Genomic DNA, 13,845 nt, shown 5'->3' with positions numbered 1-13,845 from the left:
CTCTAAACCCCACCTAAAATACTGGATGATGGAGGCAGAAGTGCCTTCATTTCCTACTTCACTTTGAATGCTGGCAAAGCCCTAGCAGTAATTGAATCTCTTTCTTTTCCCAGTGGGAAGAATGGTTAAGTTGCTGCCCAGGATAAAGTAGTTCCAGTTCTATTAGTCTGGACTCATTCCCAAATCCTTTCAAAAACACGAATGTTCATATTTGTCCAGATCCTAAGATCTGTTCCATTTGAGCCAATTAAACAAATGTAGAGTGAAAGGAAACACTCAGCTTGTTGGAGTAGGTGGAAAGCTTAAGTCCCAGTCCACACTCATTCAGTCTCTTTGATGAAAAAGACAACCATACTTTGCCTTCAGTGACAGCGGGCAAAGGTGTGTGTGGCAGTGGCAGAGGTGTGTAGATTTGTCTGGATCCTCTCATGGGTTGAGATTTTAAAAACAATCCTTTTAACAAAATTTCAATGAACTCATTGGCGAATTCTAGGAAGCACAAATGTTGCTATGACTTCTTGTGGAAATAGCATAAATATAGTTAAACTTCTCAGGTCTTTATGGATTGTAGATTAGCTTAAATCCCAGAAGGATTTCAACATCATTGCCTTCTCATAATCTTACTCAGCTTTGAGGTTTATTTAAAGAATCTGGAGACTTCCAACCGATTTTCTTGTAAAGGCACAAAGTTGTCTTTTTCCAGTAAATTCATAGGAATAAACAATCTTGCTTTATACTAACCTGGAATAAGTCCACTGTATCTGTAAAGTGCATTGCACACTAATAAAATAAAAAATTATTACTCAATAGTTTTTCTTCCATTCAGACTCCAAACTATCCTTAAGTTTGGTGACCACTATGGCACAATCTGATGTCTTTGACACAATCTACATTCTCTCATTTCTCCATATATTTAAAAAAATTTAGAAATGCATAATTATTCACATTTTTCTATCATATTTCATAGGGGACACTTACCTTTATTCTTTTCTCTATACCAGTGCTGTCCAGTAGAAATGTAATGTGAACTACATATACAATTTACATTTTCTTACAGCCACAAGTTTTAAAGTATAAAGAACAAATGACAAATAAAAAAATAAAAAAAGAACAGATGACATCAAATTTTTATTTATAATTCATTTTATAATCATTTTATAAAATTTAATTTTATTTCTATTTCTTTTAAGCCATTAGATCCAAAATATTATCATTTCAACATGTAATCAATATCATTATTGAGAAATTTTCCATTCTTTTTTTTTTGCACTAAGTCTTTAAGTTTGAATATTATGTTATAGTGTAGCACATCTCCATTAGTATTACCTCATTTAAAGGGCTGAACAGTCGCATCTGGGGCTTCCCTGGTGGCTCAGAGGTTAAAGTGTCTGCCTCCAATGCTGGAGACCCAGGTTTGATCCCTGGGTCAGGAAGATCCCCTGGAGAAGGAAATGGTAACCGACTCCAGTATTCTTGCCTGGAGAATCCCATGGACAGAGAAGCCTGGTGGGCTACAGTCCATGGGGTCGCAAAGAGTCGGACACGACGGAGTGACTTCACTTCCTTCCTTCCTTCCTTACAGTCACATCTGACTAGTGGTATTTATTGGAGATTGCAGCTCTGTACTCTCAGGCTTATGTTTCTTTTTTCTTGTTTTTCCTTTTATTTTGTTGAAATTTTCAACCAGATTCTTTATTTTTCATATCGTACTCACCCCAAATACATAACTTTGTATCTTACATGTGCTGTGCTAAGTCATTTCAGTTGTGTCCGACTCTTTGTGATCCCATGGACTGTATGTAGCCTGCCAGGCTCCTCTGTCCATGGAGTTCTCCAGGCAAGAATACTAGAGTGGGTTGCTATGCCCTCCTTATATTTGACATGAATTGAGTATCTGCCTATCAAACTTCCTACTATTTGAATCATCAGCCGTATCTTCTCAAGTGCTTGGCCTCTGCTCTCCAAATGAGCTTTGAGCCTTACTGTCCAGCAAAAAAGATGTGAGCATAAATACTTAGCTACAGTCCTTTATCAAAAGTGTGATATCCAACAGTGTTCTCTTGTGGTCACTACATCTGGAAGAATGGTTTGTTACACTGTCTCTATCTACTCCAATAATAAATGCAAACTACTATTTAAAAGTTTTTTTTTTAAGATTTAACATTTCCTAAGACAAAATGTCACCAAAATAATATTATTTAAACTTATTTACAGATTTGACAGCTTCCTGGACTTAACTCTTCTGAGAGTATTGATTGAATAAATAGCAACAGGTATCAGTTCATTTCAGTTGCTCAGTCGTGTCCAACTCTTTGCGACCCCATGGACTGCGGCATGCCAGGCTTCCCTGTCCATCACCAACTCCTGGAGTTCGCTTAAACTCATGTCCATCCAGTCAGTCATGCCATCCAACCATCTCATCCTCTGCCGTGCCCTTCTCCTTCTGCCTTCAATATTTCCCAGCATCAGGGTCTTTCCCAATGAGTCAGTTCTTTGCATCAGGTGGTCAAAGTACTGGAGTTTCAGCTTCAGCATCAGTCCTTCCAATGAATACTCAGGACAGATTTCCTTTAGGATTGATTGGTTTGATCTCCTTGCAGTCCAAGGGACTTTCAAGAGTCTGTTCCAACACCACAGTTCAAAAGCATTAATTCTTCAGTGCTCAGCTTTCTTTATAGTCCAGTTCTCACATCCATACATGACCACTGGAAAAACCATAGGTTTGACTAGATGAACCTTTGTCAGCAAAGTAATGTCTCTGCTTTTTAATATGCTGTCTAGGATGGTCATAGGTATATATGTGTGTAAATAGCACAGCAGCTTACTTGAGAGATTTTGCTTTGAGATTGTGAGTATCAACACAAATTGTCCCTAAAAGAGCCCTGATTCCTTAATATTGAGCTGAGAATATCTTTGTTTCTGGCTAATTCAATAGCCACAGAGTAGCCCAAGCTATCTTCATTACTAGCTGGACCACTGCAATCTTCTAACTAAATTTTCTGCATCTGTCTCATTTGTTCTCATTATGCAAACTCTTGTCATCATTTTAAATCACAGATATGATTCTGTTTTAAGCATTCTTGAAATTAAAAGTCCTTAATGACTTAGCATCCAAACTTCAGTGAGTGGCAAGGAAAGCGTAAAACCAGTGTCCATCTCTTTAAACTCATCTTGCCCCATTTTCCTCCTGTGCTTCTTCAACTTTCTTTAGTAAGCCTATCTCCTTGCCACTGAGAGCTAGTTCCCTATCTGTAACAACTGGCAGAATGTACAGATCTCAGCCAAAATTTCATTTCCTCAAAGAATTGCCTGTCCACTTTGATGAGAGTGGACTCCTTATTGGTGATTCATTACAGTTACATTTAGATTTAATTATGTGAGTAAGTAGCTATAAAATATCTGATTTTTTTTCATTAGCCTTTAAGTTCCACTTGGGAAGGCATGGTGTCTACCTTATTGCCCTTCATGTTTTGAATGCCTAGTTATCAATAGTTCATAATAAATACAACATTATTGCACAAAGATAAAGAGCTTGGTATCCAAAGTCAAGATTTCAGAGTTAGAGAGGTAATATGTTGGGAGAAGTGGCTCAATAGCTCCAAACTTCAATTCCTTAGTCTATAAAATGGGGATAATAATGATACCATTTTAAACGGTGATTATTAAGATTAAATAAGATAATTCATGTAAAGTACTTACAGTTATTTCCTTATGGAAAATGGCTCAATGTACTTGAATTATTTTTTAGGTGGTAATTTTTGCTAAACCATATACTTCCTCTGTGTTTTCTTCCCTTGCATAAACAAGTAACATTTTTATACTGGGGATTCCTATGTGTTTTATTACAGGGAAAGAATGCACTGCTGTGGCCAAAAAATTGAAATAGTTCTTTTGACAACTATAGTTTTTAGTGTAAATTATAAAGACATGTTCTGATTTATGCTTTTCACCTTCTTGTAAGTTTCAGTTACGTGACTGAAACATGCGTTAAGTGTTCAGCATGGGTAAGTGCAATCATTTCTGGGACACTGACAAGTCAAGTGCTAAGACTGGCCAGTCTGATATGCCATAGTCACCAAAGAGGTGCCTCCCTGTGAAAATTTTTGGTGCCCTGCCAGCCAGCCTTCCCCTGCCAACACTCAGATCTTCTTTAATACTCCCCCTCACACCTATAGCTCTTTTATTTAAGTATGCTAAGACATTTTTGAGAAATGAGTCTTAGCCAAATATGTATTCATTGCATGTATGGAAAGTATTCCAATTTCCATAATACTTAGTCAAGTGCTTAGAGGACAGAGATGGCCAGCCATTCAACAGCTATTTATTGATCGCTGAATGTGCCTGGGTAGTTGTGGGTGCAATCATGAATGAGACAGACAGAACCACTGTCACAAGACATCTGTTTTCCCACTCATGTCCATTTAGAAATGGATAGACTTCACATTCTCTGCTTTTTCTTTTGTCTGTAGACACCCAAGTCTTCCCTTACAACTTAGATCATTTATTTCCTCCTCTGGGATGTCTGCTCAGACACTTTAGCCTTGTGTAATCATCCCTTTTTCATGTATGACTATATTCATACCTGGGCTTCATTGGTGGCTCAGATGATAATGAATCAGCTTGCAATGTGGGAGACCTGGGTTTGATCACTGGGCTCGGAAAATGCCCTGGAGGAGGTCATGACAACCCACACCAGTATTCTTGACTGGAGAATCCCCATGGACAGAGGAATCTGGTGGGTTACAGTCTATGGGGTTGCAAAGAATTGGACAGAATTAAACAACTAAGTACAGCACATAGGCACACCTAGATCATAACATTGAGAGCACAGGAAAGTGCTGTTGAGAATTAGAGTAACCAGCTAGTTATTTGCTGTTTGATTTTGGGTACCCTAGTTATTTCAACTACTTATCCTCTTCATATATAAAACAGATATACTAATATCTAACTCATAAGCCATTGTAAGGACTAAATGAGATAACATATGTCTAGTTTGGTCTTGGTGCATAGTAGGAAATAAATATTAATTCTTATTTCTGTGCACATGCTTCTTCTCTTTCTCCCTCCATTGTATCAGGCAGTCTGGCACTGGATAAAATCTTAGAGCCTATTTAATTGCTTGTGTGAATAAATGGAGATTAATTACTTGACAAATGCTATTATTCTGGCAATACTGCATTGTGAGAAGCAATATAGCATCATGGTTAATCAACAATACTGGCCCCCATATTGAGATAACTTTTCCCCCAAATAGTGGGTCTATTACTTCAGCAAGTTATTAATTTTACAAACATACTGTTATGTCTATAAAGATGTGTAAAATGGACAGAACATGGAGTCCATTTTCAGGACTATTATGAGAATCCAACAAGATAATGTATAGAAAGCACTTAGTATAATACCTGGCAAATGTGAAGTGTTTCAAAATAATAGGTAGAGATGATTTCTATTTTTAATGTTTAGTAAGATAAATATATCAAAGTCTCAAGATGGCAGGAAAATAGGATTTTGCAAATGTCATTTAATGTCTTGGTATACTTAATTCCTATGTAAATTAAGATTTATATTTTCCATATGGGAATTTGATCATAATTAAATATATTAATCAATTATCTTTGTATGAGTGAAAGTCGCTCAGTTGTGTGTGACTCTTTGCAACACTATGGACTATACCCCCACCAGGCTTCTCTGTCTATGGAATTTTCTAGGCAAGAATTCTGGAGTAGTTTGCCATTCCCTTCTCCAGGGGATCTTCCCGACCCAGGGATCGAAGCCAGGTCTCTTGCACTGCAGGCAGATTCTTTACCGTGTGAGCCACCAGGGAAGTGCCCCACCCAGCATTTTATAAATAATATTTATTAATCCCTTTCTATGTAACGGGCATTGTGTTAAATTCTTTTAATGCATTATCTCATAACAACTCAATAATCAAGGTACTAGTGTTGTCTCCAGGCTTCTCTGGTGGCTCAGTGGTGAAGAATCTGCCTGCTAATGCAGGAGACGTGAGTTCTATCTCTGGGTTGGGAAGATCCCCTGGAGAAGAAATTGACAACCCACTCCAGTATTCTTACCTGGGAAATCCCATATAGAGAGGATCCTAGAGGGCTGGAACCCCCCAAAATATTCAGACACAATGTAGTGACTAAACGACAACAAATATTTCCATCTCACAGATAGGAAAATGTGATTAAAGTGATTCATTAACTTGTCTATGGATATAAAGATAATAATAGGGCTAGGAACCGAATCTAAACAATTGACTTCAGGGCCTATGTTTAAGTACTGTGCTTTACAAATATGCTTCATGTATTAATACATCTTTGGTATCCATGACAGCAGATGGTGTAGGCAGGAAAGAATGTCACTATTTTGTATAAAAGGAAATTGCTGGAGTCAATGATACATGATATTTTTGGTGTCATGTGGCTAATCAATTGAGGAGTTGGCTCTGGAACTTCCAATATCTAATGCTAACATGAGTATTTGTTGTTGTTGTTTAGTTGCTAAGTCATGTCAAACTCTTTTGTGACACCGTGGCCTGTAGCCTGCCAGGCTCCTCTGTCCATGGGATTTCCAAGACAAGAATGCTGGAGTGAATTGCCATTCCCTTCTCCTTCCTGACCCAGGAATTGAAGCTTCATCTCTAGAATTGCAGGTGGATTCTTTACCACTTAGCCACTGGGGAAGCCCAACATTAGCATTATCCATAACCATTTCTTGTTACCTCTCAATCAATAAAAAAAAAGATAATTACAGCTCTAAAAGCACCTTGAGTAGAACACAACATGGTACAGAAATGAGAATGATTTTCATTATGATGATCTTTATAACTACTGGTATTATCCTTGAGGTCCTTTAAAGGAAGGACTAACAGAACTAGTTCATTCCACTGAGCCAAATGTATCCATGTAACATCACACTGGTGTGTAGGACACAATATTTGGAATCAACACTGAAAGGACTGGATCTGGAAGATGTGAAAGAAAGTGTGAAATGTTCAGCCTCATTTAGGCAATCTCAGGTATGAAGATGAAGGAAAGGCCTTTTCTTACAAAAAATAGTGACTTCCCCAAATTTCTGACTCAACTAAATGTGGAAAGGAAGATTGTTATGTTAAGGGTTGGGTAATTCTCCAGTGTTGCAAGACAGGTCTCCATGGAGATTACATTGGGTAGGGTCAAGCGATTGCTATCTGAAAGTGTGACTATGGAAAAACTATCAGAACACACCTATCAACACATTGGCAGATAAATACCAACCAGGCTGCCAGATCTGGCTTTGCTCTCTGCCAACCTAATTTTGACTCAGAACCTGGGTAGCCTGTTTGATTTAGTCACCCACACTCCTGCTCTATTACCCATCTTATACCCTGTCCTTGTTTCTGGTTCAGCCACTCCCTTTCTGTTCTCTGGTGATTTTGCTTTAGTCTCCCTGTTTAATCTTAAATTTTATTTAAATAAATAAATGCATGCTGTGTCCTCATTGCTCTTTTCTTTAGTTGCAGGGAGTGGGGGCTACTCTCTGGTGCTCATGGTGTGGCTTCTCCTGTTGCAGAGCATGAACTCTAGTGTGTGCAGGCTTCAGTAGTTGTGGCTCCTGGGCTCCAGAGCACAGGCTCAATAGTTGTGGTGCGTGGGTTTAGCTGCTCCATAGCATCTAGGATCTTCCCTGATCCGGGATTGAACCCATGTCTCCTGCATTGGCAGACAGGTTTTTTACCACTGAGCACCAGGGAAACCCCCTGTTTACTTTATAGACTTCTCTCTTAAGTAAAAATGTGTATTAAATTCTGCCCTTACCCACTGTACAAAGCCTCAGAAATTCTCTAATAAGCAGGACCTTCCCTGACCAGGACAATCTATATTGGATTTCCTCATCTACATCTTTAGGGAACAATACCAGGAAGTATCAAGAGCTAGAATTTGGATTTCAATAACTCTGCACTCAAGATCCAGATTTGACTGTTATTCTTAAATATTTGTCTGAGTTAGTATTTAAGTCTTCTGAGCATCAATGGTCTTCCTTAAAATAAGATAAGCATAGTACTGGATCACAGAAACAGGGACAGGAATAGACATCTTTGGCTATGCCTTTTATAAATGCCAAATAAGCTAGCAAGTGCTAAATAAATATTGTGTGTGTGTGTGTGTGTGTGTGTGTGAAAACCTCTCAGTCATGTCCAACTCTTTGTGGCCCCATGGACTGTACAGTCCATGCAATTTTCCAGGCCAAAATACTGGAGTGGGTAGCTGTTCTCTTCTTCAGGGGATCTTCCTAACCCAGGGATCAAATCCAGGGCTCCTGCATTGCAGGAAGATTCTTCATCAACTGAGCCACCAAGAAACCACAAGAGGTGCACGGTAAAATTTTTATATTAATAACTGGTAAGGATTACAAAGACTTGATGTCACCAAGGAGACTCTGACTCCCCAAGCCCTATGCACAGAAGCTTTATAGTGGAACTGAATAATGGTTCCATATTAAAATGTTCTCCCCTCTGGAAGTTGTTAGTTCAGATTCCTGAACATGTAATTCAAACCAAAAATATTAAATTGATATGACTGATGAGAATGCTGGTGATGTACCTTGAGGCTCCTGAAAATAAATTATAAATTAAGATAGAATATTTTTTTAAGATGTAGGAATAAAAACAAGAAAATCCTACCTGATTAAGAGATGTAATGTTGTGTACCCACTGCTATAATTAAAATGGATAACCAACAAGGACATATTGTATAGCACAGGGAGCTCTGGTCAATGTTATGTGGTAGCTGGGATATGAGGGGAGTCTGGGGGAGAAGCGATACATGTATATGTATGGCTGAGTCCCTTTGCTGTTCACCTGAAATTGTCACAACACTGTTAATTGGTTATACTCCAATGCAAAATAAACAGATTTAAAAAAATGGTGTAGGGAAAGTGATCAAGATAGCAGAGTAGGGAGAACTGAGCTCCTCTCCTCCTATGCGCACATCAAAATTACAACTATTTACAAAGCAGCTATCGATGAGAATGATCTGAACACTACCAGAAAATACATGGGGTCACAAAGAGTTGGACACAGTTGAGCGACTGAACTGAACTGAACTGAAAGATATAAAAAAAGGAACAACAAGACAGGAAAGAGGAGTGAAGACGTGGTATAATCAAAACCCACACCCCTGGGTAGGTGACCCACTTAAAAATACACTTAAAAACATAGTAAGAGGGTAAATCTTACGTTAAGTGTCCTTACCACAAGAGAATGTGGTATCACACTGCGAGAATGAATTGCTAGCAGATCTGCATAACAAGAAATATTCAACTCAGTTCATCATGAGAAGAAAAATAAGACAGAGAAAAATAATGAAATAAGAAACAGGATTTCTCGAGCGTTTAACTGAAGAAAAAAATAATGATAATGGTAATAATAATAATTCATTATTAATAATAACAGTAGTAGTTTGCCACTGCTGATAGCAAATGACCACAAATTTAGTGATTTAAAACAGTATTTATTATCTCACTTTCTGTGGGTCAGTAGTTCAGGTATGGGATAGTTAAGTCCTCTGCTCCAGGTCTCACTGGTTCTCAAGCTGCAATCCAGGTGTTAGACAGACCGTTTTCTCAACAAGAGGCCGAACTAGCAAACAGTGGCCTCCCAAGCTCATTCAGGTTTTGGCAGAATTCATTTTCTCATATATGACTGAGAGTCCCAATTCTTTGCAAGTTATCAGCTGGAGGCCACCTGCAGATCCTAGAAGCCACACACGGTTCCTTCCCACATTTGTTTGCCTTATTAAGCCAACAAGGAGAATCTCTTGCTCCAGTTTGCTAAAATGGATTCTTATATAGTAGACTGCAATTAGGGGATGACATCCCATCACCTTTGCCAATTCTCCTGTCTAGAAGCAAGTCTCAGGTCCCTCCCGCACTCGACGAGAAAGGATTACATAAATTTGTGGTTCCTGGGTGGACCACAGATTATTGGAGGGGTTACCTTAGAGTCGGTGTACCGCATTCTCATGACTAAAATCCACTTCCTTAGAGAAAGGAAAGTGTATTTAATTTTACAACCATTCCTCCATCATTCTAATTAGGTCTTGGTAAATTTCAAGGGGTGCATCCTGTCCAAGGTAAAAATCCACATGATTGTAGTGTGGAATTGACTTGTAATAAATGAGCTTGGGAATTGTAGGGAGTAAATTCTCAACATCTTTGAGATCAGCCACGTAGTCCTGTCCACCACTCCACACTGCTGTTGGAACTTCCATATTAGAAACGTTGTATAGAGGAGGTGTAAGCTAAATAAAATTGAAGAGAGAGAAAAATAGTTTTCACAGAAAATCATATTATAGAAGGAACATCAATCATCAGTTGTTAAGCAAGTTCTGTATGTTCTAAATGTTACTGTATATTATGTACATACATTCACCATTGTACTACTATCTTAGAAATAGTCTGAAAACGCAAGCAGCATATGCAAGCAGAATTGAGAGAGAGTGACAGGGAGAAAGAGAGAGCCTGATGATTGTGTATATTCCTGGCTATTGTGAGTTTATCATTATACTTCTTATTTCAGTAAAACCAAACCATATTTTTATAAAATGTAAAATAGAGTGATTTTTACTACTTGCATTGTAAAGACCTACATATTCTATGAACTAAATTATGTTCCCCGCAAATTCATATGTTGAAACCTTAACCCAAGGTGATTGTATTTAGAGAAAAGACTTTTAGGAAGTAATTAAGGTTAAATGAGGTCATAAGATTTGGATCCTAATCCAACAGGATTGGTGGCCTTATAGAAGGGGAAGTGATAAAGAGAGAGAGAGAGAGACCTCTTTCTGCAACCAGACACAAAGAGGAAAGGCTATGTGGACATGCATGGAGAAGGTGGCTGTCTGTAATCCAGTAAGAAAGCCCTCACTAGAACCTGACCATGCTGGCACCCCTGCTCTCAGACTTCCAGCTTCCAGGACTGTTAAAAACATATTTCTGTTGTTTAAGCCACTCAGTCTATGGGATTTTTTTATAGTAGCCAAAGGCGATTAATGCACCATAGGTAATTTCAGCAGAAAGACTAAGAAGAAAAGGTTACATAGACCAACTTATAAATCCTTAGAAAACACTAACTTTGGCCAGGAAGAGGTTTCTAAGACTAGAAATGTGCTTGGGGAGACCCCTGACTCGGTAACTGCACCATGAGTGATCCTCAGGCAGAGCGTTGGTGTAGCCATTCCACATGTCACCATCAGATGGGTCTTTGCATTAGCAAATATCTTAAGTGTAAGTCCCTTGTAATACTGGGAGACCTTGGATCTGGGCTTAGAAGCAAGCGGTAAATAGGAATGTGTAGCCATGAAAAGACAATGTTAAGGGCAAAGAAGGAAATCAGTGAAGATTAGCACTAATGAGTACTGCATGCAAGGGAATGGTGGGCTAAGGACAGCCTGGTGCACTCAATGCCAAGTGCAATTGATGAAAGAAGACGCTTGCTTTTCCTGACTTGGTAGTGTTCTCAGTAAAATAATACAAGGTATAAATATTCAAATGCAAGGATAGAGCGAGATAAAGAATAGAAAAGCAACACAGCACAGCGGAAGCAAGAATATTAGCAAGCTTTAAGGCACAAGTGGGTCTGAGGAGCTCCTGAAATCAGAATACATTTACTGCAGTAATTTAATACCCTACTCAGAAAGAGCTGGGAAGCCCAGAAGATGTCAAAACAAAAATGAACATCCAGATCAGGATACAAATGAAATGTGGTGGCTTTTGGCTCAGAATTTTTCTTTTTTCACTTTTTTTTTAAGTAATACAGGTTTGGTGATTATATTGGTAATTACACCTGTCTAACTTATGATGATATTACTTATAGTTGTGACAAAGGTTATTAATTGTTAAAACTTATACATCAGTGTCTCTTTTGCTGTCTCGTACACCCGGTTATTGTTACCATCTTTCTAAATTCCATATATATGCGTTAGTATACTGTATTGGTGTTTAGAGACACTGATGTATAGAACAGTCTTATGGACTCTGTGGGAGAGGGAGAGGGTGGGAAGATTTGGGAGAATGGCATTGAAACATGTAAAATATCATGTAAGAAACGAGTTGCCAGTCCAGGTTCGATGCACGATACTGGATGCTTGGGGCTAGTACACTGGGACGACCCAGAGGGATGGTATGGGGAGGGAGGAGGGAGGAGGGTTCAGGATGGGGAACACATGTATACCTGTGGCGGATTCATTTTGATATTTGGCAAAACTAATACAATTTGTAAAGTTTAAAAATAAAATAAAATTAAAAAAAAAACTTATATATTGTTTACAGTTTAAGTTTTCTTTTCCTCCCTAAAGTTCCAAGCAAAAGATCCATAATTGAACCTGAACCGCCATGTATTTTGATAGAATCTGCGAGCACAATGATGGAGTTAATACCTGTAATTCAGCTTTTATCCAAGTAGGTATTTGAGTCTTATAGGGTAAGGTCATCATCTAAAAAGCTTTTCCTAAAGCAGCTACATACTCTTGCTAGTACAAGGAGTTGTTAATCACAAGAGTAAATAGCACTCTGACACAGTGTGTGAGTTTGTGTGTGTGGGCACACACCTCTCCACACACATACAACTATAGCAGTTTAGGAGAAAATCAGATTTTTCACACTACTTGAAGTTATGCATTTTCACTATCATAGTTATTATGGTAACAGTGAAATTGCTTTAAAAAAACTCCAGATTTCCACATGCCGGATTTGAAAAAAATCCATGTATCTTTGTTGCCTACTTGTTTAATTTGAGCTCAGTCTATTAGCCAGAAGCTAAAGCCATCATTGGATTTCCTTAAATACTGGAAAAATTAACAACAATGCCTATTCACTTTAATATGAAATTTTTTCACAAAGGAAAGTTTTCATATATAATGTCAAGATATACATGGACATATCATTATCTGGCAAATAGCATTGTTTTTTTCTAAAGGTGATAATCCTGTCTGGAATACCTTTAATAATTCATAATTGTTTTTGAATGAGCAGTAAATGACATCCAAAAACTTATTAGGATAATGTTAGTTCATTTTATCAGGTTCATTTATGAAGGATGGATAAGAAGCCAGAGAATACGCTTTAGAAATAAAATTGCGCATCTTTAATTCTTTCTTTAAAAATATGGTCTTAAGTGCTGAGAGTTTCTATTTTTTTGAGAAGGAGTAAGTGTAACAGAAGAAAGGACTTTTGACCCAGGAACCCTGGGTGGTATTCTGGTTCTTTATTAGCTAAGTAATTTCTGACAATTCACCTAACCTCTCTGAGCTTCTGGAAAAATAGAGACAATTTACCTAACCTAATACTTATCTGGGGAGGTCATGCTAAGAATCAAAAACAATGATATGGCAAGTGGTAAGATCCCCCCAAATAGCATCTGATCTATACAAAGTATCTGGCATAGTGAATGGAGCATAGTGAGTAGGTGTTTGATGAGTAGATACTATTTTTACAAATTTCATTTGCAGTATGCAATTGGTGATTATTGTTATTGTACCTGGTGGAAGTGCTTCATGTTCTGATCAGGGTTTCCCCAATCAAAAGCTTGGAACCGACCAGAATTAACAGCCTATAAAAAAATACAAATAATAAACATGTTAAAATGATATACAAAAACAACATACATGTAAAGACAGTAAGCAAAAAATACACAAAAAGGATTGACATAATATCCCACGCTTTAGCACATGAGCTAAAAGTCAAAGTTTAATAAGTGAAATAATAGAAATGATAAAAATTGATACAAATTCATGGAACTATCTTTTCTTCCCTTTTATACTTTTCCAGGGAGAAGGCAATGGCATCCCACTCCAGCACTCTTGC

The 13,845-nt window shown here is 38.0% G+C and overlaps 1 protein-coding gene across 2 annotated transcripts in view; it reads right to left on the bottom strand.

Moving 5' to 3' along the window:
* Positions 1 to 9,473: 9,473 nt before the first annotated feature.
* LIPK (lipase family member K) overlaps positions 9,474 to 13,845 on the bottom strand; it is a 40,971-nt gene continuing 36,599 nt past the window's right edge. The window contains exons 9-10 of one of the 2 annotated variants that reach the window (XM_086378432.1): positions 13,520 to 13,591; positions 9,474 to 10,283 (exon numbers count right to left, since the gene is read on the bottom strand). In XM_086378432.1, coding sequence (XP_086234558.1) covers positions 10,050 to 10,283; positions 13,520 to 13,591 — 306 coding nt within the window. In that variant the 3' untranslated portion in view covers positions 9,474 to 10,049. The remainder of the gene's footprint in view (positions 10,284 to 13,519; positions 13,592 to 13,845) is intronic. The other variant, XM_086378433.1, reaches the window with a different exon arrangement.

The sequence above is a fragment of the Bos grunniens genome, chromosome 26, assembly GCF_055505025.1.
Source record: "Bos grunniens cultivar Pamir isolate PY7600 chromosome 26, Bosgru_T2T1.0, whole genome shotgun sequence".
Classification (NCBI taxonomy): Eukaryota; Metazoa; Chordata; class Mammalia; order Artiodactyla; family Bovidae; genus Bos; species Bos grunniens.
Note: the sequence above shows the minus strand (reverse complement) of the source record. Positions and strands in the feature narration are given on the sequence as shown.